The 26,762-nt window shown below is 39.7% G+C and overlaps 1 protein-coding gene and 1 pseudogene across 6 annotated transcripts; one reads left to right on the plus strand and one right to left on the minus strand.

Moving 5' to 3' along the window:
* The first annotated feature begins 2,551 nt into the window (after positions 1–2,551).
* NFYA (nuclear transcription factor Y, alpha) lies at positions 2,552–12,740 on the plus strand. 6 transcript variants are annotated; one of them, XM_009577316.1, is made up of 9 exons: positions 2,584–2,666; positions 4,354–4,437; positions 6,737–6,883; positions 8,189–8,320; positions 8,981–9,086; positions 9,607–9,773; positions 10,591–10,764; positions 11,150–11,251; positions 12,047–12,740. In XM_009577316.1, the coding sequence occupies exons 1-9, from the start codon at positions 2,592–2,594 to the stop codon at positions 12,098–12,100; spliced, it is 1,041 nt and encodes a 346-aa protein (XP_009575611.1). In that variant the 5' UTR covers positions 2,584–2,591; the 3' UTR covers positions 12,101–12,740. The 6 variants fall into 6 exon arrangements, with proteins under 6 accessions (XP_009575633.1, XP_009575641.1, XP_009575611.1 ...); XM_009577308.1 differs by having other exon boundaries at positions 2,592–2,666; positions 4,351–4,437; XM_009577324.1 differs by lacking the exon at positions 4,354–4,437 and having other exon boundaries at positions 2,592–2,666.
* Positions 12,741–21,396: 8,656 nt separating this feature from the next.
* On the minus strand, positions 21,397–26,537 carry LOC104076479 (annotated as a pseudogene).
* Positions 26,538–26,762: the final 225 nt, after the last annotated feature.

The raw sequence follows: 26,762 nt of genomic DNA on the forward strand, positions 1-26,762 counted from the left end.
GGTGCCAGCGTGCCGGTGGAGCGGGTGTGCACGCTGCCCCTCCCGCCTCCCCGAAACGCACCTGGACGCCAAATGTCGCCAGCCACGTGCTCCTCTGTGAGGAGAAACTGCCCTTTTTGTGGGAGCGAGGGGCCCCGGTGCTATCTGGGTTTCTCCGCCGTGAGCTGCGGGGCATTGCCTCGTCCGCCTGAGCCCAGCGCAGCGTGCTCTGCCCGCCGAGAAAACCCCCAGGTCTGAGGCTTTCTGCAATAAAATAAAAACGTCCTGGGTGAACTCCTTGACTTGCATGTTTGATAAGGAGGTCGGAAACAAAATCTGGGTACCACATGTTTTATTCTGCCGAAGAGCGGGAGATAAGATTGTGGCCTGTCTGTGCTGTTCAGTTAAATCCTGTCTTTGACTTCGCGTGGGTGTCTGTCCTCCGCTGGTGTCTTTAGAGGACAACGATCATCCGGGTAGATTGACAGTGTCTGCCCTAGAAACTTCGGCCAATTTAATAACGTTGCTTTAGGGTGCAACACATTTTAAAATGATGCTTTCAAGCTAGCTCAAGTCCTAGCACAGTTTATCACACTAGTTTGTTCTTAGTATTGCCAAGAGAACTGTTGTTGATGTAGCTTCTATATGTATATATATGTATATGAACATATGCTGATAGAACTAGAACACTAAGTCATTTTCAGTGCAGACAAGGGCCTCGTGAGGAGGAGCTGACTGGTGAGATCAGCTGTGGGAGGAGCATGCCATTGAAGTAGATCACCGATCGTTAAAATTTAGCTTTGATATAGTAACGCTGGTGCTCTTGTGTTTTAATGAAGGGCATGAAGTAATCCCTTGGAGGACTATGATCCAGCACATGTAAAATCTTCTGTTTGTAACTTTGGTTAGCCACAGCTGGTGCAGAGAGTTGGGATTACAATGCTGCTAGTATTTTAAGTGAACAAGACAGGGGCTGGATACGGGGGTCTGTGAAGAAGCATTCCCAAGTAGAGGTACGCCTGTGCTTGATTATTGGTTGTGGCGTTAAGGAAGCCAGAGAACTTTTGGCAAATACAGTTTACTGGCATCCTGTGCTTGCTATTGAAATACTTCCCTGAAGAATGGAATGTGGGAGCTGTTTTCTGACAGGCCCACAGGCATTTAGGGCAGAAATTGAGTATACAGTGCAAAATTGAAATGAGAACCTTGGTAGACAGTATCATCTCAGAAAGAATATTTATCTTTTATTCTGGCAGGCTGTGAAAAACTTACTAAATGGGCCAAGGATAGAGTTAAAACTGCAGTAAAATGTAGTGCTTTTCAGTGCTGTGACTCAGATTATCTTTGTGATCATTACATCCTTATTGTGAAAAAAAGATCTGATAGGGACTGAGAAGGTTCTTACATTATGAGGGTTGAGTATTATGCCCCCTGTAACGAGCGTCCTTCTGGTCTGTCGTGATACATACTGGTTAACCATTTATTTTTGTAGGTAAGCGACATTTGGTATTAGTGTGCAAAAAGACAACAAAATGTAAAATCATTGCGTGTTTTCTTATGTCACGGTGAGGAGTAAGTTGATGAAGAAATGAAGTGTTCTTAAGATAAATGCATGATACTGAAATACAAAGGATGTTTTAAAGTTAAAGAGCAGGAAGTGAGAGGTGTCATTACAGTAGTAACCACAGCAACAGTTACAGTTAGTTAAAGTTGTGAATAAATTTTGTGTGCATTTCTTTGAAAACTGAAGGGGCCTGGGTTTTTGTTGCTTTAGACTTCAAAGATTAAAGTTATAGGCTGTTTTTTCACTAATGTAGCAGGTACTTGTTCAGTCATAGCATAAATCAAATACCTCATTAAAAGTAATAGTAAGAATTCTTCCCCTGTTGATCAACTGAGAAGAGATGTAAGGGAGAAGGAGGTAATGGAACTAAGTATTTTGTTTCAACAGTGTGTTCTTCATATGTGTAGGCAAGGATCCAAGAAATGAGAGGCAGTAAAAGGATGGAAGCAGTGGCAAGTCTGCTGGATATTTTCAAAATACATGAAAGTAGGAAGAGAAGAAAGAGAGATGATGAGGAGGGAGTGCTGCGTAGTTGGAGCAGGAAAGACAGCTTTGTTGAATTCTTGAAATGTGGTTAGGTTTTACACCTAAACTTTGTATTTTGTGGGTTTTTTTAGTGATAACACCCCTCTTCTCCACCAATATGCAGTGTAGGCAACTGTTCTATAGCCCAGAATACGCAGACTCAAGGGGTAAAACAGGAAGAGGAACAGGTTCATAGCTACTATTTGGTTCACTGAAGATAATGACAGAATTGAGATTGAGATACTTTTTGCTTCTCAATCGAGTTATGTGTTCTTGAAATTACAATTCTAGTTTTGCTACTCAATGAAAGTAAGGTGACATTATGAAAGAGGTAGGTCCTTGATTAAACAGTGGCTCTTACTGTGTGATTCTGACCTCAATGTCAGTAGATGGTTTGCTTTTCAGCTATTGTAAGATAATACTAATCTTCAAACCTTGGGACAATAATCACATGCTTTTTTAACTTGTCTTGCCAGATACACAGACTGAGGTGTGCCTTTTACCGTATTGGAACGGAAGCGCTATGGAGCAGTACACAGCGAATAGTAACAGTTCCACAGAACAGATCGTTGTGCAGGCTGGACAGATTCAGCAGCAGGTATGGAAAGTGGTAACGGGTGAGCTGGCATTGCCACTGCTGAGTTACAAATCTTTTTGTACTTACCAGAGTTTCACAGAACCAGCAAGATGCTTCATGATACTGTCTGGATATGTGTTTACCTGATGTCTGTCACCTGATCAGTGGTCAGTGATCTGACTTGACTTGAAGTCCGAGTAAATACGGTTTTAAAAAAATACTTATTATAAAATTTAATTAGCAAAATTCCAGGGATACAAGTTACCAAATTTCAGTGTAGTAGGGAGTGTGCAAACTGGTAGTGACATGAGGAAAGTAACAAATCCTCTCTGAAAATGGAAGAAACAGAATATTAATACAGTCAGTTGTCCAAAAGGAGCAATGTAGATTCCCACCAAAATTGAAATAGGTTTTGTTTAAGCCCATAGACGCTTTCTCCAGCTTTCTCAAAAGAAGTATTTATTGAGATCCTTTGTTTTAGAACTACAGGTGGATCACAACGAACACACAGTACAGCAATTGCAACAAAACATGTAGCTTTGGATGAATTCATCCATTCCAGAACTAAGTTTCTAGTTCCTGTTATAATGTGCAGATGAGTAGGGCTGGGTTTTTTTAAGGGCTTACAGATTTTTACTGTTGTTAAGCTTCGCCCATTCAGATACAGTAATGCATTTTCAGATGAGCTGTGCTGGTGCTGAATTTTTGTTGCAGCTTTTGTTTGTTCTAGTTCAAGGCAAGAGGAGTTTCTTAGTTTGTCATGCAAATGAACGAGCCACTGGATTATGTTTTCAGTGAGGTATGCTTTGCTTTGTCATCAGCCTATTTGAGTGTTTGATAGCAGGGACCAGCTTCTTCCATTGAATTTAGCTGAAGTTGACTTTTTCAGTCAAAAAATTATATATTAAGAATTATCAAAAATACCTGCTTCCAGCAGATAACCAAAGATATAGTTGGTTTTATTGACACTTCGTAGGTAAAAGGGAGGTAAAAAAATAGCTGGGCTTGTTTCATTTTTAGTACATGCTCTTAAAGCCTGTGTTGTATTTGACATGAAATGTTTTTCTATAATAATTTTTTTAACAGGCTTGTTGTAGTACAGCTTTTAATAGAGAGATGTCCTTCATCTCCCAAATGCTAACAGTTAACACAGATTATTTTGGGACTCTTACTAAAGAGGCTAAAGATAGAAAAGGCTTTTAGATTTAACTGCTCTTGCAACCTCTTAAGATTGTCCTTCAAGGTCAGTGGTGGGAAGACATTGATGCAGGTGTGACATAGATGAAGCTTAGACTATAGTCATGTGTGCTGCTGTTCTGTGCAGAAAGGAATTTATGGCCGTTATTTTAACTAACAAGTCTGACAAAAATCTGGAACCCCTTCACAGTAAGAAACCTGGGCAGTGAAAGGAAACATTAAGCAGAAAGGTAGCAGTCTAAACCATTGAAGCTGAGATTTTAAATTCTGCAAAATAATCTCTCATGTTCTTTGTAAGTGATTTTTGTTTGGGATATTGAAGCCTGTCAGTATCATATGCAGTTTTGTTGGTATTCCATTCTTAGGTTTGCTAAACGTATTCACATTCCTTATGTTCCAAGAGCAGTGTGTATGAATTTTAAATTCACCCTCTTCCAGCAAAGTGTCGTTGTCTCTTGTCAGAGCTGTGCATTTCCATGTTTCAAGCTATTCCTGTTCCTATTCCCAGCAGCAGGGTGGTGTCACTGCTGTCCAGTTGCAGACTGAGGCCCAGGTGGCATCCGCCTCAGGCCAGCAAGTCCAGACCCTCCAGGTAGTGGTGATCTCTCTAATTGTGTTTGTGAGCACTGCATGACTCTCACCATCGCCACATATCTAATGCTGTGTTTTTTCCAGGGTTTGAAATAGGAACAGGAAAATGTGTTAGCAGTAGCATCTATGCTTTATGCTAGCTGTAGGGTTTTCCATGAAGAGCATGGGATTATAGCTTTTTTTTGGATCTCAGGTGCATGCCAGAAACCCTGATGCATTCATGAATTCCTGCTAAAAATTGAAAAGGAAAAAACAGCAAGATGAGGAAGTAACAGTCAAGAGATATAACCCAAAGTTTTCTTGTAGCTTCAAGGAGATTAGATTTCTGATATCCACTGTGAGTCGTCCTGTGTCTTCACTACATGAAGGGAAGACAGAGAGGTGGTAGATGACCCATGAGCTTGAAGAGTGAAACTTTTTCACTTGTGATTAAAAAGGGCACCTGGGGACAATATTGGCCTGTCTGGGATGGAGAGATCCAATTTCTTATTTACGTGTAAACAACACAGGGAAACCCGGGAGAAATATGGATCCTAAAAGTAAATACATCACAAATTGGAAAGAAACGCAAGGTTATTTCAAACCCTGATTTGTTTCCATGTGAAGTATTTTCTGTCTTGCAAACTTCATTTCATTAGCTCACGTAGGAGGTTTTTAAAGGAGTTGATAAACCCTGGAGAGCTGTAGCAGTTTAGTAGTGCATTGTTCACTCAGTATTATGGTTTTGTTTGTTTTTTAATTCTTCAGAGGAGGCGAGTTCCAAGAGGCTAGAATGGTCTTGCCAGGTGTAAAGTTGAACACAGCATTTTTTATGTTCAGAATTAAAATATGAAAAGCTGGCTGACTTGAATTGCTTGGGTCACTGTGGCCTCCTGGTCGTCGTCATGTGCGCCCCCCACCTCTTTTTTTTTTTTTTTTTTTTTTTTTTTGCTGTAATACATTAACAAGAATCCTGGAATGTATAATTTTTCTTTCTGCTTATTGGATATTGTATTGCTGACTGTGCTTCTCTGTGGCTGACATGAGCATGCTTATCTCTCTCTCTCTGTGTTGTAATTCAAAACAAGTACTACCGATTTCTGTTAGGGACTTGTATGCGATAGTTACAAGGTTGAGGAACAGAACAGTGTCGCAAGGGTAGTAGGTGATCTGTAAAGTCACAATACTCTATGTAGGGCATTGATCACTGAGGTACAACTGTGGTTGTTTCCGCAGATGGGTTAGCATATAATTCACTAAGGTATTTGAACTATGCAAAGTGAAGCTTTTTTTAGGTAGTTCACTATGTGCTGAAAATCTGTACTGATGTTTAGTCTGGTATTCTACAGTGGTTGAAGAGTGAGCATTCGCTATTGCATATTCTTGCAATTTACGGGTAGAAAACCCAAGAACTTGTTGACTTTTTATCATGTTGTGTTGCTCGTTTCTAAACAACTCAGAGCATGCTAAAGTGTGATTACCTAGTTCATAAGACTCATTTCACATTTAAGCCGTGGAGGTATGGTATTTCCTAAGATATATTTTGGGGAGTTTGGGGACTTAGCAGGTAAGGGCATTTAAACAGAGAGGTTTTCCCCTTGCTTTTCTTTTCATTGGCCTTTTTCCTAGTGACCAGAGACATACCTGGTTCAAGAGTCCAGAGACTCCTATGCGGAATTTATAAATCCGCTGTAAGCCTTATTTGGCCAAGAAGCGGCTGCTGCTTATTTTCTTTCACTCTTCCTTCCTGAACTACATTTTGTGTAGTTATATTTATAATTTCACTTAATAACCATGAAAAGATTCTCTAAGAACGTCCCATGCTATATATCAGTTAGGAAATGGAAATCTTGTAAGCACGTAGTTGGAGAGGGTTGAAGCTACCTCAGAATCTCTCTCTCAGAATAGCTTATTTAGAGCTTTTTCTCATTAGGAACCCCAATTAAAGATTAGTAATAGTGATGTGGATAATTAAGTTTCTTTTATTACACTTTGCTTTCGGGCTGTGCATGAAGATAGTTATTGTGTCTGGAAAATTTAGCCATGCTTTTCATGCTTTATTGCAATTAGACTTGCAAGTTTTGGTTAGACTGCAACAAAAAAAGATAATTTACTAAATCCAGTAGCACATCATGGAAAAAGTTTTAGAAACTAAAGATATTTGATGCTGATTATGAACCCGGGTTAGTGGCTGTTGCTCAGGTTCTCTGGTCACCGCATTAAAATAGGTAAGCATTTAGCCTCATGTGGTAGCCACTTCAGTTTCTGGCTGCACGTCACCAGACTTTTTCATTGTTCTGTTTGTTTTTTCTCCTGTTTCCTAGGTCCAGGGTCAACCACTAATGGTACAAGTAAGCGGAGGTCAGCTGATCACATCAACTGGCCAGCCGATCATGGTGCAGGCTGTACCTGGGGGTCAGGGCCAGACAATCATGCAAGTCCCGGTTTCTGGAACACAGGGACTGCAGCAGGTGAGATAACCCTAATTTTATTTAAGATAAATTGCAGAGAATGAACTTTGATGTTCTCACCTTGTCAGACAGTACGTTTGCCTCAGCACTCTTAAAATAAACTGGGCAAAGATGGTTGTTCTCCAGCTATGGATCTGGCAGTGAGCTGCGTGTTAAGAATGCAATGAAAATTCTTTGTGTATTTGATTTTTGTATTTTATGGGATGGTGCAAACCTTTTAAATGAAGTCCATTAAAATACAGCTGGAGTTGGTTTGGGGTTTTTTGGTTTTTTTTTTTTGATTTTTATTTTAACTGGCCCTTGCAGTATAGTTGGTGATCTGGTGCCTACTCAATTTATGGCTCAGAAAGAGGATTTTTTTTTTTTTTTTTTTTTAATTTAAGAAAGCTTCTTGAAAATAACTCTTGTGCTTGAGTTCATCTAATATGTGATGGCTGACGGTGAATTTAAACATTCGCATTGCACAGAAGGTAATATTGTAGAAGGTATAGAAGATGGATTTCATTAGAAGCAATTATTTTGAAATATTTGTCTAAAAGACAGTTTTTAAATTTAAACAGGTGCTCAAAGTATGTTCCTCAAAAGCAAAGGGAAGAACTGTAACAGTGGCATAATGAAAGTGTTCTAGTGATTTGAGAATGGGATTTAGGAATCCAGTTCAGCACAGTCCAGGAAGGCACATGATGTCTCGGTGTGTTGAGAGGTTTATTTAGTGTTTATTTAAAATTTCTTTTGTTGAAAAACAATGTATTTTGTGTTAGGTTCTTTACAGTCTGGTTGTTGGAGGAAAATCCATAACTGGGTTTTTAAGCACAAGCTTCAAACCATATTCCAGTTCCTCTTTTCTAATCTAAGAAATGTTCCACAGTGGTGGAAAGACTTCTCTGCAAAGCTGAAGACAACTTTTATATATATCCAGGAGTACTTCTGTATGCTGGATAATTAACACTATAGATATCTTAAATCTTAGTCCTCTTTTTTTCTTTCACCTGAGTATTACTATTCCTAGTTTCATGTGAATAATTTATTTCTTTTGACGGTTTTATCATGTAAGCAGTGGAGAACTGCTAGGGCATAATGACACTAGCATGTTATGTTTCCTCTCTTCTATATGGTTGTGACGGCTGTGTCACAGGGAGGAATAAATAAAAACTCTTCATTTGAAAGTGGAAAAAGAGAAGAATCAGTGCTTTCTTTTACTTTGCAACAGTAAATCATCCTCAGAGATGATTTGGTAATGCTGAGGCCAAGGAGGGAGAAATAAGAGGCATAGTTAATGTTCCTTTCTGACTCTTTCTTCCACAGATTCAGTTGGTCCAGCCAGGTCAGATTCAGATTCAAGGTGGGCAGGCTGTGCAGGTACAGGGGCAGCAGGGCCAGACCCAGCAGATCATTATACAGCAGCCACAGACTGCAGTTACTGCTGGCCAGACACAGGTAACTGCACCAGCATGAAAGGGTTTTCTTGAGAGAAATAGGAAGAGAAACTTGACAAATGACTTAAGGTGTGGTTAAGTAAAAAAAGGAGGAAAAAAAAAAAAAAGAGGAATTATTAATATTGAGGAGAACTTGAGAATAAATTTCATATTTTTGTAGTGTTTTCATACATAACTCTGGGGCAGAATAAATAGATTGCATGTTTTTATCCATTGTGTTTCTGTATTTTATTGGTTCATGGTTGTTTTTGTCTATTAGTTGAAATTTGGAAACATGAAGTATTGCTAATTTCATACTTGCGCCATGTTGTGAACTAGTCTAGTCATACCTGGGTTTTCCACTGATTCTTTTGTTTAGGACCAGAATTAAATTTCTGCACAGAATAGTTCTTCCTTTAACATATTCATAGTGAGACAGGAAACCTAGAACTTGTTTCTTTCAATATTAAGTACTACACTGTTAGAAAAAGTATGTTATATGTGCTTTAGGTATTTTATCTACAGTTCAATTGGTTTGTGCTCCATCCTATTTCTTGATGCTGGTAATAAAGCAAAAGAAATAGATGCCTGAAACACCTTAAGCACCATGTGTTAATTCAGGAATTGTAAAATTTGAAAAAAATGCAATTTGTAAAGTTATTGTGTTCTTTGTTTTGTTTAGACCCAGCAACAAATAGCAGTTCAAGGACAACAGGTAGCACAAGCAGCTGAAGGCCAGACCATAGTCTATCAGCCAGTTAATGCTGATGGAACCATTCTCCAACAAGGTATGAGCTTTGGTGTGAAAAGAGTCAGGACTTCTTAATATCTCTTTGATAGTTTTTTTATTGCCATGTAATAATTGTGAAAGAAAACATTGAGTTGCAATGCTAGTAGTGCTATGAGTGCTGTGATATGAATTGTTGGCCTAGTGAATGGAAGAAGAGATGTTTATGATGTTGTACAGGAACTCAGCCTGTGGTTCTTTCCCCAGAAAAATAAAACATGGCTCTTTTCTTTGGCAAGGGCTATTGGAATAGAAACACTTAAGTTTGCTTTTACACCTTAGAATACATGATCTTTTATCTGACACTGGGATTACTGTGCAGATACAAATGCAAAAAATAGGAAGTATGAGGAGCAGGTAATGGAATTTAGTTAATAACTTGCAATGGTTTTCTAAATCTTTTTGCATGTTATGGAAGGATGAATGAGTAAAAAACAGAAGTGGGACTAATGGTGTTCCCTTCTTTTTGTGTGCGTGTCTTTGGTTTTTTTTTTTTTGTTTTGTATTTTATTTTCTTAAAGTTACAGTCCCTGTTACAGGCATGATCACCATTCCAGCAGCCAGTTTGGCTGGAGCGCAAATTGTCCAAACGGGAGCCAACACCAATACAACCAGCAGTGGGCAAGGGACTGTCACAGTGACGCTGCCAGTTGCTGGAAATGTTGTCAATTCAGGTGGAATGGTTATGGTATGTATTTAACTTTCCATTGATCTTTTTTAAAGGTTGAGGTTTAAGATGTCTGTACAAACTGTTGTCTGAGATTTGCGTCACTTCAATACAATCAGTTTTCTCAGTAGCTATGATAAGTTTAAAGTTTTAAACAATGTAAGTTTTCGGTTTTAATGGCCTGTGTCCTATTGCGATCTATGTATTCTGTACTTTCTTTCTCCCACAGCAGATCATTGAGATCAGAAATCTAGAAACTGAAATTCAAAATAAGCTGTTAACTGATAAGTAGAGATTTAAAAACATTTAATCAACTATTGCTTTTCTTGAGGATCCCTTAGTATTTGTTTTTCTGATTCATAAGAGGGCTTTTTCTGCCAATTCTTATTTCTTTGTAGTGTGATGCCTTTTAACGTGAATTTTATTGTTCGTCCCCACTAGATGTCAGCAGCTCTACAAGTAATATTTGCTTAAGAAATGCTCTGAAATGTATCATAATAAATTAAGTAAGTGATAACAAAAAAGAAAGGGAAGCGATGGGCATGTCCTATGTGCTTAATTGTACAAGAAGCAGTAACAGTAACATGTTCATAGAATTGTATATTGTATTGAAATTTTACCATTATCAGAAAAAAAAACAATTGAACTGATATGTAATTGATTTGTTTAAATTTGTTCTGCAGTTTGAGAACAACTTTATTACTCCTTTCAATTTAAGTAGGTGCATTATCTGAACAAAACCCAAACACTTTCCATTTTAACTTTTTTTTTTAATTACTTTTTTGCATTCACTTTGTTCTGCACTGCAAGTACTAAAAACATATTCTTCTCTGCACAGATGGTACCTGGAGCTGGATCAGTACCAGCTATCCAGAGAATACCTTTGCCTGGAGCAGAAATGCTGGAAGAAGAGCCCCTCTATGTAAATGCCAAGCAGTATCACCGAATCCTTAAGAGGAGGCAGGCACGTGCTAAGCTTGAAGCAGAGGGCAAAATTCCCAAAGAAAGAAGGGTGAGAATATAACTCAGATCTAATACAGGGTTGCTCTATGAGAAAGGCACAGAAGACCACCTGTGCTGGAAAATGAGGACTGGAATCTTAGTGTTCTTCAATTTTTTTTTTTGTTTTTGTTTTTTTTGTTCATACAATGCTACATCACAGTAATTTTTTTAAGTCCCTTGGTGGCAGTCCTGCTTCCTTTGCATGTTTTTAATTTTTGAATATGTGTATGTAGCTGTATTGCAAATGGGCATTTACTGTAAACACTTTATCTTTGGGGAAGGGGAAAGGATGGGGACTGGGTAGGTTTTTCTAGTGGTCAGGAATTTCCCCTACTGAAAGTACTGAACTAGAAATAGTAGGCTGGTCTCTCATTAACTCGTTCATATTTTTGCAGAAATACTTGCATGAATCTCGGCATCGTCATGCCATGGCCAGGAAGCGGGGAGAAGGTGGACGTTTCTTCTCACCAAAGGAAAAAGACAGCCCTCATATGCAGGTAAGTAGGATTTTGTGTTCTTTGGACAGCTGCCACTTTCGGTTCTTCAGAATACACTTCAGAGGTGTCTTTGTACTGTTCTGTTTGTTCTTCTTTGGGCTAGGCTGCTGACCTTTGTCCCTCTCTGCTTTGAATTTATGTTTCAGGCATTGTAAAGAAACCTGTCTCACTTCTGGTAGAGAGCAAGTGTCTATTTGCCTTGAGTAATTAAATTATAGTAATATTGATAGAAATGTATTCACTTTGTTTTACAGAGAATGCTTATATTTGTTTGTCCTAAGAAATACAGTCTTTGCAGCCTTTCTGGTTGAATACCAGAAGTATTTTTTTAGGACGTGAGTTAAAGGTAGAGACACCTTATCTTATATCTGATGGAAAATTAAAAAATGTGAATATCTGATTCTTAGCTGCACACTGATTTACATTAAAAGTGCAAGACAGCCTTTCAAAGGAAGGGATACAGCAGAGTAGAATTAGCAAATTCTGTTGTTGATTAGTGCTTTAAAGCACTCCTGTGGCTTTAGCGGAAGAATATTTCTTATTCTGAAGTGGAATCCTTCCAAAATATTAGACTAGGTCTTCCCTATTACCAGAAACAGCACATTACTAGGAACTATTAGGATTTATATATCCCATTCTCTTACACTGGCCTGTAAAACCCAGGAAAAATATGACATGTTTAGAGACCCAGGGAGGGGGCAGGAGTATCTCCTCTTGATAGAGTTGTGCGTGATTCTCTCTGCTGTTACGGAAAAATGTTGACGTTACAACATGATATGTATTTTGAATCTGTAGGATCCAACTCAGGCCAATGAAGAAGCAATGACACAGATGATCAGAGTCTCCTAACCACTGCTTAAAGAAAAAAAAATAACTGAATAGAATTCCTGTCCCTTCTGCAAGTCTGTCCTACCTTTCCAGTGTATCAAGCGAGTCTTTCAATGGGACAATCGCCATATCACAGCCTATCCTTTTCTACAGAACAAGCACCACGTTTTCAGTATGTGGTCAAGATTTTAACTGCAGTTGACTCAACAAATAGAAACTTAACGACTTTCTTGGTATGCTCTTCTGATCCAGCGCAGGGATTTCAGAGTCTGACTGCTCATGCCATTTGTTTTTTTTCTTTTAAATATCTCTTGCATTAAGATTGGCCATGGGTGAGAGTGTGCCACTGACTCAGTGATCAGCAATAACTCTGGCATGCTGAAGCAGGGCCAGCAAAGACCTCTTGGAGTTACGGCCCGTCTGTACAGAGACATCATCCAGTTTATAGCAACCAGCACTGACATGGCTACACCACAGTACTTTGTTTTCCCAGCAGAGACTTGTTATTTACATCCACTCCTTATGCCTTTGGACTTTATTGTCAACTGAACTGTTCCCTGTTGTTGCATCTGCACTTCTGAAACTGGCAGAAACTGAAGGGGGTTCTTTTAAGTTCCACCTTGTAAAATACGTAAACAGCAAGCTCTTCTCTGGGAAAAGTTCATCCATCCAGTCACAATGATAGAAATATTTCAAGATTATTACAGGACTTGATACATTGTGTATCCGTTCCAAGAAGTAAGAGGGGAGAGGGTGATGTGGGGATAAGGATTTAAATAGTAAAAGCAATCTCTTGATGTTTTTTGATATGTTTATTGCCAGTGGTTGTTGCTTTGGAAGAAAACTGGATGCTAGTATAAAAAGGATTAAAACGTCTAAGTGAGTCTCTTCCAAAGGATTTCTTTTTTTAATCTTCCTTCTAACTTGCCAGTCCAGTGCATGGTTCCTCCAAAAGACATAAAATATGCAATCTCAGAGTGATAGCACTGACCATCTTTGTGATGGTGTTTCTTGATGTCTGTTCTAAATCAGTTCTACAGTTCTCTCATTCTACACAGAGTGAGGGATTGTTTCATGACAGCAGAAGCATAGGGCAACTCAACTCAGCTCATCCTGATGTAACTGAAGGACTGTTAAACAAATGAAGGCAGATATTGATGAACTTTTGGGCTTTTTATAGACTAGCCTCTTTAAATAATAAAAAAAAAAGGGGCATTTAACGAAGGAGGAGTACTTACATTTTAAAAAAAGGATTTTTTCATGACCTGTAGCTGGCTTCTGGCTGACTATCTCGATAAAACAGATCTTTATCTTTAATTCCACTCATTACAGATTTTAAGCGTGCTCCATTCTTACCGATTTGAAATTTGGTGATGGAAGCTGTACTTCATAAGCATTTTAACAGGTGATACTTGGGTCTTTGCATGCCTGTCTCCTCCCATCTTGAATGAGTTTTACAGGCTCTCTGTGTATCACCTGCATGCTATAGTCCCATCTCTTCCAATTTTTGTGTTCTGTAAAATATAAAACTGCATCACGGCAGTTAAGCATGGGATTGGAAATATTGCCAGCCATTGTTACTGAGGGAGGTGATTATGAACCTGAATAGGTAAAGTAGCAGAGGGTGGGGTGTTTTGGAGGAAGGCATCCAAGGATGTGAGAGACTGGTTTAAATTCAGTGAACTCTGTTTTCAAGTGACAAAAAAAGTAAATGAAACTTGAAAAATACAATGTATATTATCTCCCTCCTATGTTTTCCCCATTTACTGAAAGCTTATGACTAAATGCAAAATGGAGGACAAATTACCAAGTTGTAGAAGAGTGGGAGGCTACAAAAAGACAGAGCCTTGAAAATTCTGTTTACTTTGGATAAAAGAGAAAAATACTAGGCTTAAGAGTATGAGAAGATGGGAAGGAATGCAAGAGGAGGGAAGAGAAATGTTAGATTCTACATTGCCAGCAGGCAGTCTTGGAGGAAGAGTATGCCTGTCTAGATACTAAGGATGACAATGTTTAGGTCAGCCATCTGTGGAGGTATGTAGCCAGTGAAAGAACAAAGAAGAAATGCAGATTTGGTATTTGTAGTTAGGCAGCTGGATTTTCTAAATGGAGTTCAGTTCATGGGGTTTTTTCTGACTTTTTAGTTCCATGTTCTTACCCTTACCACAGCTGACATGGTGAACTGAAGCTGAGAAAAAAACTGTTTGACACACAGTGGCACCTGCAGCTATGGGAGGAGGTGGCCTCGTTCTTGACGTGCAAATAAATCTTCTTTCTTTTGATTTTGTCTTAAATTATATTAGTAATCTAACGCTCTGCTCACAAATCTTACATTAGGATTTTTTTCTAATGATTCAAAAGGTATTTGTTTACCTCCATTGCATTGATGGCATCTTTGGTGCCTTTGGTTGCTTCCGCCTTAAAATACTTGGCCAATTAGAGCATGGTGCTTATTTTCTTCAGTTGGCAACTATGAAATCCTCACCTAGCATTTCTTGTGAGGTCACCCATTTCAGGAAATATGTAGCTCTCTTTTAGTGAAGGAATAACAAAATATTTGCTTTAGTTGAATTTGCAGCATTATTGTAAATATTTTTTTAGATCATCTGTACATTTTGTCAGTGGAATATTTCTGTGCTGGAGGAATATTTCTGTGCTGGAGTAAGACAGCCTCTCCATAACATTTCTGCTCTTCAACTGATGGCTAATCTCTGGAGAACCCCCTCTGAGAGTTGGAAGTTAGGGAAGCAAGATTATTGCTCTGACATAGGTATTTTTTTTAATGAGTAATTACTTCTTTTCTTAAAGAACTTGTAAACTTCTTCAAAACAGCTAGAACTTTTTCCCAATAAGCCCTTCATATATAGGTTCTCTGATCTGTTGTTGTAGAATGTGTATTAAGACCTATGGATTTGTGTTATATAGGAAGTCTTATCGTTAATACTTTAAATAGTGATGTGAAAGCCTGAGTGCTACTATCATATTTTTCATTTGCTTTGGGTTATGTGTATTCACTTCTAAAAGTAGTGTTTGCTTGGTGAGATTGGAGTTATCGGTCAACACCATGCTACCAAAAAAATCTGCTTTCTTTTCCTGGGTAAATTTGTTAAATTGGAGACATCATCAAGTTCAAATCTCGCTAGTAATTAAATGAGAATTCTTTGTGGATTGGCTACACTTGAGCAAAAACTCCACTTTGGGAGTGCATAAAAGAGTGGGTGAGGATAAAAGAAGAGGCTTGGGGAGAAGGAGAAACGTGGTCGATTGACCCAGAGAGCACTGGAGCAGCGAACCGATCAAAAACCAGTTTTATATGAGTGTAAAAAATGGGATGTGGAAAACGGTCCTCAAGTGATGCTAAATGGCTTTAAGGCCTTGCATGTTAAAAAGAGGGGGGAAAAAAGAAAATCTTTTCTTTCTGAATGGGTGTGGGAGGGTACTGAGATTAACATAATGTAAGGCAAAGTTTGTATATAGTTAAAAGTTTATAATTTTTTTTATATGATGCATTTTTTCAAGTGTATTTTGGTCTTTAATAGATGCAATTGTAAGTACTGTGTACACTATCCAGCTAATAAAAATTTATAAACCGAGAACAAGCTTTGGCTCAGTTTTTCAGACGTTCTGCTCTTTTCAGTCAAGTGGCAGCAGTGACACAGAGTGGTGAGGAGAGAACGCTGAGGGCAGGCGGCGGTTTTAACACTCACTGAGAAATGCCTAGGCGGCCAGCGAGCTTTCCCGCCCTCCGTGAAAGCAGGGGTCAGCTCTGCCTCCACCTTGGGGGATGGCTGGGTGTGCCTGCTGCACTTCTGCCCTGTGGGGAAGGACCCAGACATCTTGGTGTTCATCTTCCCCTCCATCCCCATCCTGCCATCTCGCTGCCTGAGGGGACTGCTCTGCCTGCCCTTGGGGCCTGGCTGCTGGTGAGTGGTGGAAGCTGGTTGGCTGAGGGAAGTGGGGGTGTCTGAGCATGGGTGTTCATTGGATGGGTGTTGCTCTGAGACACTTCTGATTGGCTGGTGAAGAGGGCCTCCATCTTGCCCTGCTGCACTTCCTCACAGGCTGAGGTAGTGCCTCAAGATGGCGGCTGTAGGGTGGTTTGCATGCAGGAGCTGGATTGTTTGAGGAAGGGCTGCAGGAAGGGTGGAAGGAGGCCTTGCCTCTCAGCTCTGAGCCCAGGGAAGCGGCTGTGACCCTCTTGGAGTTGGGAAATGGCCTCACTGAGCTGAGGGAGGGAAGAAGGGCTGCTTCGAGCTGGCCAGTTGCTCTTGTATGTCCTTTGAGTGTGGAGAAAATGTTCGGTGAGTCTGGGCTGGGAGGGAAGATGATGCATGGCAATTATTGTTTGAAAGAAAAACTAGCATTCTAATCATTAAGGGAAATATGCCTAGTAGTCACACTATGTCCCTTTCATAGCTAGTCAGCTCCTGGATATCTGTTGGCATAATGCTTAGCACGCCTTGGTGACATTTCAGTCTCTTTGCATGCTTGCTGGAGGATTCATTGCATTGAATAATTATCCTTGAAAGGCCATGCAGAAGAATCCAATGATTATATAGAAGCTGCCCTGGAGCACAGGGAGTGTCCTATGGGTGCAGCAATGGAATCTGTATAGGGTTGCATAAGTGTAAGAGATGACAATCCAACTTCATGTTACCCAAATGCTCTTCTTTCTAAGACACACACTCCTTTATATTCTTGGTTACCTTCCAGGAAGGCAGTCTCTTCTTGTACCCAAATTCCCAAGTATCATGTCATTATCTTTTTTGGCCAAATATGACTGAACGGACACCCTTAGAAAGAGCTTATTTCTTGCGTTTCGGCACAAAAGAAAGTTTTCCTCTTAAGAGGATTGGGCAGGCTTTGAAAGGTTTAAGAGATAGTCAGTTTCCATGTCTGCCTGCTAATCCCTCTCAGGCATGCTGTTTCTTCCATGCCTGCTGCTCAAGATCTCTCAGCAGTATTGTAACTTAAACATTCACTACGATAACGTAAATACTTTTATCAAGGCTGAGGTCTCCCGCAGTGTTAGGTAATCCTTGTGTGGTATCAAGTAGTTGTATGTTGTAGTATTATTGAAACAGTTCCTGTGTATGGTTACAGTTTGCAAAGCTCTTTGGGTTAAAAGCAGCTATATAAAAAAGCAAAACATTATATTCTGCCGATTCTTTTTTTCTGTGTTCTTGGGATATGCGCTCTTTTAGAAGGGATACCCTGAACTTCACAGGTGTTTGTAGCTATACACTATGTTCTTGAAAGAACAGTAGTCACTGCTGCAGTTCTGGGGGCCTGGTTTTGCCCTCACTGGCGCAAAAGCAGAGGTTGAAAGCACCCATGAATATCACTAGCTGGCAACAAACAGAACAAAAAACGGAAGTTTTACCCCAAACACTGTTGTGTTTCTTTCTCCTGCAGTGGTGTTTTCCAAGTGAGCCAGCCATGAGTGACATCTTTATCCATAAAATAGCTTGGAAATACTGGATGAGTTTGTATTTAGCTACGCTGAAGCGGTCCCAGAGCTCCAACAGAAAATTGGTGTGTACTTTTAATGTCAGTTATAATGGAGCATAACCGTACTGCCTATGTTAACTGTCTAAATTAGGGGGTATGGTGTCCCCATAGGTGAGATAGAAGAGTTCCTCCAGCAGGCAGTTCAGAGCATCCAGTTAGGTCCTGCTGTTTGGAAATATCTTCTGAAGAAATATCTTCTTTTCCCTCTGCTGAATGTACAGGATCAGACACTGTTATGTGCTGTAAAGCCCCCAGAGGCTGGCAGTCAGAGTGGGTCCTGAAGAAAGCTGGCCTGGTTTTCTGTCACTGCATTGCTGGCAGCTCTGCAATCATGACGAAATGCAGAAATGCTGGAAGTGTGATTGTTGGCAAATAGAGCAGAATAAATCCTCAAGGACCTCACAGCTGAAGATTTGTGAATGCAGAAGAGCATGAAGGGCAGTGGCCCAAGGGAGTAAGCAGGCATTATAGGCCTGGAGAGAATGCCCTCAGCACATAATAGGTTATCTGATTACAAAGCCACTGGGATATTGATTTTTATAGCTTTTTGCTTTATTCTTAATTTGAAATTCTTTTCAGTTCCCTAACAAGAACAGGAGCAGACTAATTTAAAGCAATCCCTCACTTTGGAGAGAAGTTCCTCTATCTGCTAATCTTGGGCTAGTCATGGTTGCCAGGATCTTGTCCTTTATTGCTTAGTTTTCCTTTCTGGTAATCAGTATTTTGCAATTGCTGGGCTTGGGAGAGAAGTAAGGCAGGAAGTTGAGAACAATTGAACAGGTATTCTAAAGTGAATAGAATGAATAAAATTTTGTACTACTAATGTGAAGTGAATAGGGTTGGTAAGTGCTGGGTTTTTACTTTCTTTAGGTTCTTCATGCAACGACACTTTCCTGATTCTTTGTACTTGGAGGAGTTAGAGGCAATCATTTGTTCCAAAAACGTTCTCACGTTTCAGTTACTTCCAGAGGAAGAGGAAAGGTATGAATGAGCCAGCTTCATTTTGTCTAGCAGGAAACTCCTTGGTCTCTGTAGTTTTGTGCTCAAGCAGTATATCCAAAATTCAGTTTACTTTCCCATTTTGCTTTCTGTGGGGCTTTCAAGTCATGGACCAGAACTGTGGCTAATAAAACATCGTCCTTTTCACCTCTGCCTTCTGATCAAATCTCCATGGCTTATGCATATGGCAAATTTTGCCCAATTTGCAAAACTGCTACAGGAAAGCACTTAGATGGCATAGTACTATGATGGCTGTAGCAGAATCTCTGGAGTATAATTTATAATTTATTATACAATTGTTATGCTCTTACAGTACACTTAGGGCAAGAGCTCTTTGCGTTGAACAGGAGGTAACAGAGGAAGGTCCCCAGCCATTAGTCATATGGATATTCATTTACTCCCTATTAGAGATGAAAATGGTCCTCTTAGTGTTTACTGCTTTTGAAGTAAGATAAAGAAGAAACAAATAACTATTTCAGCATAGGTTGCAGAGAATGTTTAGATTTGGAGTGAGTTTTAACTAGATATCCTGTAGAAGGACAGAGGAGATGTCTGGAGGCACTGGAACGGAATGTATTGACTAACAGCCTCAGTCTTAGAAAAAAACTCCTGTCGTCTTACATCCTGTCAGCTGTGCCCTGCCCATCTGATACGTCCAGTTCCTAGAATGCTGCAACTTTATTTCCTGCTACCATCAAATGAAAGATAAGCTGGGAGGACATGTGAGACATTAGCCAGATACATGTCTACACCACTATTCAACAGCCAATATAGAACTAGGTCACTAACTAGTTGTCCCTGTCAGGCTTATCTGAAGGCATGGCCAAGTTTGTAATGTCCCAGATGTCCAGAGGCTGCTCGTATGTAAGTTAGACCATTCCTGAATGTGGTTCCACAGCTAAGCATAACAGAAGTAGATTGGATGGGCTGCTGATGCTTTCCAAACTCAACTACCAAACATGCCAATCTAAACTGGGTCGTAGGATAATTCTTCCTTCGTTGTAGACAGTTCAGGTTACTAGCAAATCTCCATTATTTGCACAGAAGGAAAATAACTGTAAGATATCACAAATTTAGAAAGATCTGAGAATATTTCTCGTGTCTTTATTTTAAATCAGCCAGTTACATATTTACACTTTGTGACAGAGGGCTGATGCCGTCCATAGAGATAAACTGACCCTAGAAACACCCTCAAATTCATCATATGATGGTAGATAATCTTCAGCTTTATAGGCAGAAAGAAGTGTATACCAGTAAGCCTCTCTATTAAGTTAGTTATTTAACTTCTATTACTTTAGAATCTGAGACCCCCAGAACTTTGGGCATACAAAGTTTTAGGTGCTTTCAAAGAGTCAAACAGGCTAAATAAGGAGTGGAATTTGTATATTGAAGCCCATTATGTTAACCATTCATCTTTCCTGTTGTGTATCATTTCAGACCTTAATGGTATGGTTCCTACACTAACGCTTTTGACATCTCAAAAATGACCCAAAGCACAAAGGTGTCAGTCATTAATTCTTTCCAGAGTTGGTCAATGCAGTGATGACCAAAGAAAAAAAGGAAATAACAGTATGCAAGAACAGAAAATGGGAAGTTGGGACAGGAAGTGAAGAATGCAATCTTGCAAGCCTGTTTAGGAAGCCAGAAATTTATTTCTTTAGCTATTACTATGTTTTTTTCTAGCTTTGTTTTCAGAGAATTTGAAATAGAGGGACAAAATAATCTCAGCTATAATGGCAAAAAGCCTGCTATCATGTAGCCACATCAGACCAATCAACAGAATTTTCTTCTTCTCTCTCCCCTCTCTCTCTCCCCCCACCCCTTCAGAATTGTACAAGCACGCACCGGCAGAGTGGAGTTTATATGATTCATGGACGTCTTCTCTGCCTTTTCACATTCCTTTCCTCCCATGCCACCCCGTACCTATGTTGGAGTCTTCTTGCAATCTTAATACCAAAAAATTAAAGCCATTTTGTATCATATTCAGCATCCTCGGGCCCAACTCACAGAATTAAGATGAAAATCTCAGATTAATTTTGGGATTTATCCATAATCCTTAATGATGTTTGCACATATCACAATGATAACAGGATTCAGTAGTTTGATCAAAATGTGTTTAATTTATAATAAAGTCAAGCTAGATTTATAACAAAGTCAAGCTAGCATGGGTGTGGCATTAATAAACAACAAGCGCCAAAGGCAAGGAAATACAAAGTTATTTCTTTGTAAAAATAAATAACTAACTAACTTTGGGTGTAAACACAACCTATGTGTTCAGGTTGAAGACATTTTATACTATAACATAGACAAATATTTTTCAACAAGATCCTTGTTTACTAAAACATGTCAAGTGCTTTACTTGTCTCTCAGAAGTCCATGAAACAACTCATATATTTAAAATAAAGCAGATTCTTTACCACTTTGCTGACTTGGATCTTTGGGCAATAATTCACATTTTATATATAAGTATTTAAGTGAGCTGTTGAAGTTGAAAGCCTAAAAGGAAGCATTGTGTCCCCATATCTCACAGCCCTTTGTTGACTGTGGCACTGTATCAGTTGCTACCAGAGAGAACCAGTTTCCTGTATTTGAGTTTATAGTTGCCTGTCGTTTAAAAATAGACCAATTTGGAAAAAGCAAATATACCGTAGCCTTCCACTAGATTTGCTTACCAATAGCTGAATTGTGATGCTCTACTATTAGAAAAGTGCAGTTACTTTTTCATGGAAGGTTTGTGCATCCATGTGCCTCATCCTTTGAGTTGCTTTGTGCCTTGCATGCCATATGTATCCAGCTTCAGCCACTGGTTACAAATGGATTGTTTCTAAGTGCAGTTCAGCAAAATCCTGCGAATAAGCCCCAGGCTTTGTGCTGCTTTGTTTAGGTGCACCTGTTTTTTCCGTTCCAGAATGTGGAGTCGTGGCTCTGAAGATAACAGTAGCATATTCCACAGACCCTGAGGAAACTGAATTGCCTGGTGATTCTTTAGCATGGAAGAAAACTTCTGGTGAAGGCTGTATGTTGACATATATAACATCTTCAGGCTTCGTCGGAGGTTGGTGCCTTATGACAGCATATATTGTATGATCATTCAGTTTGCCATCTGGCATTCTACTTACTTTGTTTCTTCCGTCCTTCTGAGAAACCACGAAGAATGAGAAGTTAAAAAGAAATTCAGCATTTCTTGCTTCTGAATATTAGTCTTAATTCATCTACAACCACAAATATTTTCTCCTCGTATCATGAAACTGGGGAAGAGGGGAGGGGATGCACGGGGAAAAAGGCACGTGTGCTCAGGGAAGTTTAGAAAACTTCTCTTACACAAAACTCTACTCTTCCTCAAATTTAAGGGACTAGGTAGAAAGGTGCAGCAACAGTTAACACACTAAATATTTAGGGCAATTGCAACTAGCAAAGTTTTCCTTTGATGAGAAACTTCGGTGATGTTACTGAAGATTCAAGGCCAGTTAATTATCAAAATTATATATTTGTTATTACATTTATTTTTCTGAGTACTATAAACAAAAACATGCAGAAGGGCTATGACTTACTCAAACCGAGTTAGGTTGTGTCTGCTTTGCAACAAGATGTCAGACAATCAACAAATATAGACAGCTAGCTTTAGCGTGCTAGCTTGAGTGGATGCTACGCATCCACTGTAAGATGCATGGTACTGCGTGCTTTATAGCCCCCGTGAGTGGTGAACACAGAGCCAGTGTCTCTGCATGACAGAGATCAAACAAAGCACCGGGAGTGTGGGATTGCTGGTGATGTCTTACCTGCAGTGCTGCTTGGTTTAAAGAAGGATGTCTGCCAAAGTCCATCCCTTTTCCTGCCATGAAGGACAGAATCTCCTTTGAGTGTAAAACCATACCTTTACCTTTCCATTTTAAAAATCACTACCCTCACTATCCCTTCCCTGTGATTTAACTCACACCTTGCATTTCACTCTCAGCTCAGTTTCATTGCCTCCCTGGACAATGATTGCTTTGAATAGACCTTCCTTACATTCAGGATGGTGGGACAACAAGCTGTAGGGGCAGGAAAACTAGACAAGAGGATTAGGAAGCTTTACCTGCCCTTTTCCTTCTGATGTAAATGGTGACAAGGAGTATAACAGTAGCAATCAGAGCAGTTGTAGGCAGGAAGGAACTCAGCACGATGAGAGCATAGAAGGTCCTGCAGGGAAAAGCATGATATCTCCATTACTATTTACAGCACCAGAGGTGACTAGGTTAATTTGGGAGGGGATTTTGTGTGTTTGAAAATGGATTATGGTTCCAGGATAAAAATTCAGCATGCAAATATTACCCCTGCTGTCTCTAAACAAGCATGGTTCCATGAGGTCAGTACTGATCTACAGCCACAGAGGATCCATCCCAGCTGTATTTTCTTTGGCACTTAGCAAGCCTGGGGAATACTCAGGAGCTCGAATTCTCTTCCTCCAGTCATTTGCAGTGCTACCAGAGTTCAAAGGCATCCCTCATCAGGATGCAGTAGCCCTTCTCATGGTCTGTCTTTGATCAGGATCATTAATAGGGTCATCTTTGATCAGGCCTGATAATAACTCTCATCTGACATGCTATGTTGTTCAGCTGGGATTGATCTTAGGCTGGTCTGCTTGTACAAAAGGCAGAGTCATTGTAGCATTGCATGGGCCCTATAGTTGTCCCTTTTTAACCAGGTAGAAAGGATGAACACAGTCAAACTGAGCATCTTCAGTAAAGCCTCAACTAGTGCTCCTGAAACTGATAGGAATCTTCTACAGCTTTTCGTGGGACTTGGGGAGGTTGGACCAAACTCTATAGGGGAGAAGGGGAAGCCTGTCTGTCTGTGTATGTGTGTGCGTGCACATGCTTCAGTTGTTTGTCACACCACTCCTCAAATCCTGCAGTCCATCCAGAATACTATTCTTAGAGTCTGGGAGTCTTTGTTTTTTACCTCTGATCCTTATTGCTGTCATCTGTGGGATTGGCAACATCCCCTTTCTTAGTGGGAAATGAAATGGTGTCTAAATCTGCATCCCGATTCCAATTTTCCCCTTGAAAAAAAAACAAGAGCAGGTGATTTTCCACATCAATCCATCCCTGGTGACTTTTTCTCATGCTAAAAAATGCTGCTTTGCAGGTTTGTGGAATGGCCTAGAGTTACTGCTTGCTTGTTAGCTATGAAATTGTCAAGTTGCACAAGAATATTCATCCTGTGCTATTTACCAGTAAAAGAAGATTTATTAATGCAGCTGAATCACTGGAATGGGATCAACCAGTTCCTCAGGAAGGAGCTGGGAGTTTTGTTTAGGTTGTTAGATAGTACCTGTTATCCATGTATCTAAATGAAAACATCAAGTCTAGGCCCAGCCAGAGAGCTAGTAGTAAGTAGATTGGACATTAGGAAAAATTTCTTTACTGAAAGAGTGGTCAGGCCTTGGAACAGGCTGCCCAGGGAAGTGGTGGAGTCCCCATCCCTGGAAGTATTTAAAAGACGTGTAGATGAGGCGCTTAGGGACATGGTTTAGTGGGCATGGTGGTGTTGGGTTGATGGTTGGACTCGATGATCTTAGAGGTCTTTTCCAACCTTAATGATTCTATGATTCTATGATTCTAAGTAGCTAGCAGGACAAGAACAGACATACTGTGATTCCAGTCTTCTTCCCTTTGGGTTGTGGTCCTCTGGTGTTTTATCATGCTTGCAAAATATTTGATAGTTGATTGCATGATGCCTTGGAAAACCTACTTATTCAATGATTATATAATGTGCAGAGGGACAAAGGAGATTTGATTTCTGCTTTCCTTACAAATTTGGGTCCTGTGACAGATCAAAGGGAAAGGACAGCTCCTGCAGGAGACAAGTTTTGTAGAAGGTATAGGTCAGCCATGAAAATTCATGCAGTTTTAGAGAATGATATGAAAACTGAATTGCTTATTTGGGCACCTGAATCTGTTAGAAAGGAAGCATCTCAGAAAAAAGATGCATCATGTGATTTCCATACACATTTTTCAGTCACGTCAGAAAAATCAAAGAATAGCTTCCACTAAGTATCTTCTGGTTTTCTGCCTCCCGCACTGGCTAAAAGCAGAAAAGGAAGAAGTAAAGTGTTAAAACAAATATAGAGGTTTACTAATGAGCAGTGGCAAAGAGATGAACTCGGGTAGAAATTCAAGCAAAGATTCAGATTGCTTGGAGTCTGTTTCATCTGCTGATGTAAATGTAAAATTTCATTAGTCAATGAAGCCAAGCCAGACTCCCCCCACCAGTTAGCTGCAATTTGTTTATACCATTAGTATGTATCAAAAATCTGTTTTAAAAAAAGAAATTCAGGAATTATCTGTGTCTCAGGAAATTTCCAGGCTCAGAAGAGAGCTCTTTAACATTGACCTGTAATCTTTCTTGTCAAGTGGTAAAAAATTGCTGACTTTTAGAAGATCATTAATGCTTTGATTAACTCACCCAAAACTTCCAGCATGATCCTATTCAGTAGTTTGTTTCTCCCCTGGAAATGGCTCTCAAGATGATATTCTCCTGAGTCATTAAGTCAAAGCTTTTTCAGCCACACTCTAATCATTTTCCATGAGAAGTCATTCATCATTTCAGTCCTTCCTACTTTAACAATACTTTGATCAGAGTTACCTCTGATAATAGGTTGACATCTAATTCGGGACACCATTTTGCACCATTTTGCACCAAAGAAAATGTTGAAGTTTCCTGATTTGGCTATCACATAATATCACAGGAGCAATGGGGGGACAGGGAGTTCCTTTTTTTTGGAAATAGCCTTACAGATTCTAAAGCAAATAGTGGTGATTCATTAGAGGGAGAAAAGACAGGAAAAAACAATCGCCATGGTGGTGTACATCTTGCCCAACAAAGGAGCAGAGCTAACATCAGCATAAAGAAAACTTGCAGAAGACAAGGAAATAACCAGCCCCAGTCTGAGGATGGTGGTCACTGGAGATGAGGTTGGGGTGACAAATGGGAAATTTGGATTACTGTTGCCCTTTCTGAACATGGGCTGTATCAGGTTCCAGGGCTGTTATTGCTGTCAAATTCCCCAAGTGCTGGGACATGGAGCCACCTCAGCATATTTCTTATGCCTCGTACATGTGTTCAAGTTTAAGATGGTGTTGCTCCATCTCACAAGTCTTCTATGTGAGTTACCAAAGCTTTTCTGTGACTGTAAAACACTTCTAACAGAACGGAAAATTTAGTGCAAAAGCAAGTATTGTTTTTTTAGTTTTCATCAACTTACTTGAAATATTTCTGTCCCAGACCCATTTATTTTTGATTAATACAATCCTACAAAATTGTATTCATGGTTTTTATGGTAATCCATAAAATATTGATTCTTTTCTTTTTGTTTTTCTTTGAAACTTTTTGATTTCATACGGCAAAAATAATTTCCTGGCCACTTCTGCCTCTAGATACATATAGGTACATATTGTGGTTCTATATTGAGCTATATAATAGAGTTTTGCACTGTCCTTGATAACCTCTAGTGGGATCTCTGTGTCTAGATACACCGTGTTTTGCTGTGAAACAAAAATGGAAATGACACATCATTCTTGATTTATTTTGGCATCCCACCCAGTGCACTGTTGACCTCATAGCTCACCCTCGAGTGAAACCACCATCTGTATTCTTTGCAGCAGAATATCCTTCAGATCACCCCACACTGATATGTGCCAGAATTCTCTCTTCGAAGTGCTGTCATGATCACAGAAAACCAGCCACGTCCTAAGTCTATCACGTCAACTGAATGATGCAGTGCATGGTTAAGGTTAATCCTTTCTTTTAAAGGGGAACTCAAGGCTAAGACTAGACAGGATTTTTCTGACAGCTCCTTGCACCAAAATTTCTTCTCATGTAAATTCTTGTGCACATCATATGAGCAGTTAGCTCTGAAGGACTCTCCCTCTGTATGCAGAAACACTTGCGTGTCCTCTCCTGGCATGCATGATCGTTCCAAAAAAAGAAGAAAATAATGCTACAACTAGTCACAGTTTACTATGCCAGTTTTTCTTACATTAAACCACTGAAACTCTCATGCTAGGCCTCTGAGAAGGGTAATTTAACTCTGCAGGTTTGCCTAAATAAACGTCTATGCTTAGCCTTAGTGCCACTACCCTTTTTCCATTATTATTCCTATTGTTTCTCTCTGTGGACTCAGTACTTTTTT

The sequence above is a fragment of the Fulmarus glacialis genome, unplaced genomic scaffold (genome assembly GCF_000690835.1).
Source record: "Fulmarus glacialis isolate BGI_N327 unplaced genomic scaffold, ASM69083v1 scaffold1770, whole genome shotgun sequence".
Classification (NCBI taxonomy): domain Eukaryota; kingdom Metazoa; phylum Chordata; class Aves; order Procellariiformes; family Procellariidae; genus Fulmarus; species Fulmarus glacialis.

What these genes read in the sequence shown, in the direction of transcription:
- NFYA (XM_009577308.1), top strand. Translation starts at nt 2,592, where the DNA reads ATGGAGCAGTACACAGCGAATAGTAACAGTTCCACAGAACAGATCGTT. An exon ending in AAGTCCAGACCCTCCAGGTA is followed by an intron (nt 4,438 to 6,736) that starts GTGGTGATCTCT and finishes CCTGTTTCCTAG; the next exon opens with GTCCAGGGTCAACCACTAAT. An exon ending in TTACTGCTGGCCAGACACAG is followed by an intron (nt 8,321 to 8,980) that starts GTAACTGCACCA and finishes TGTTTTGTTTAG; the next exon opens with ACCCAGCAACAAATAGCAGT.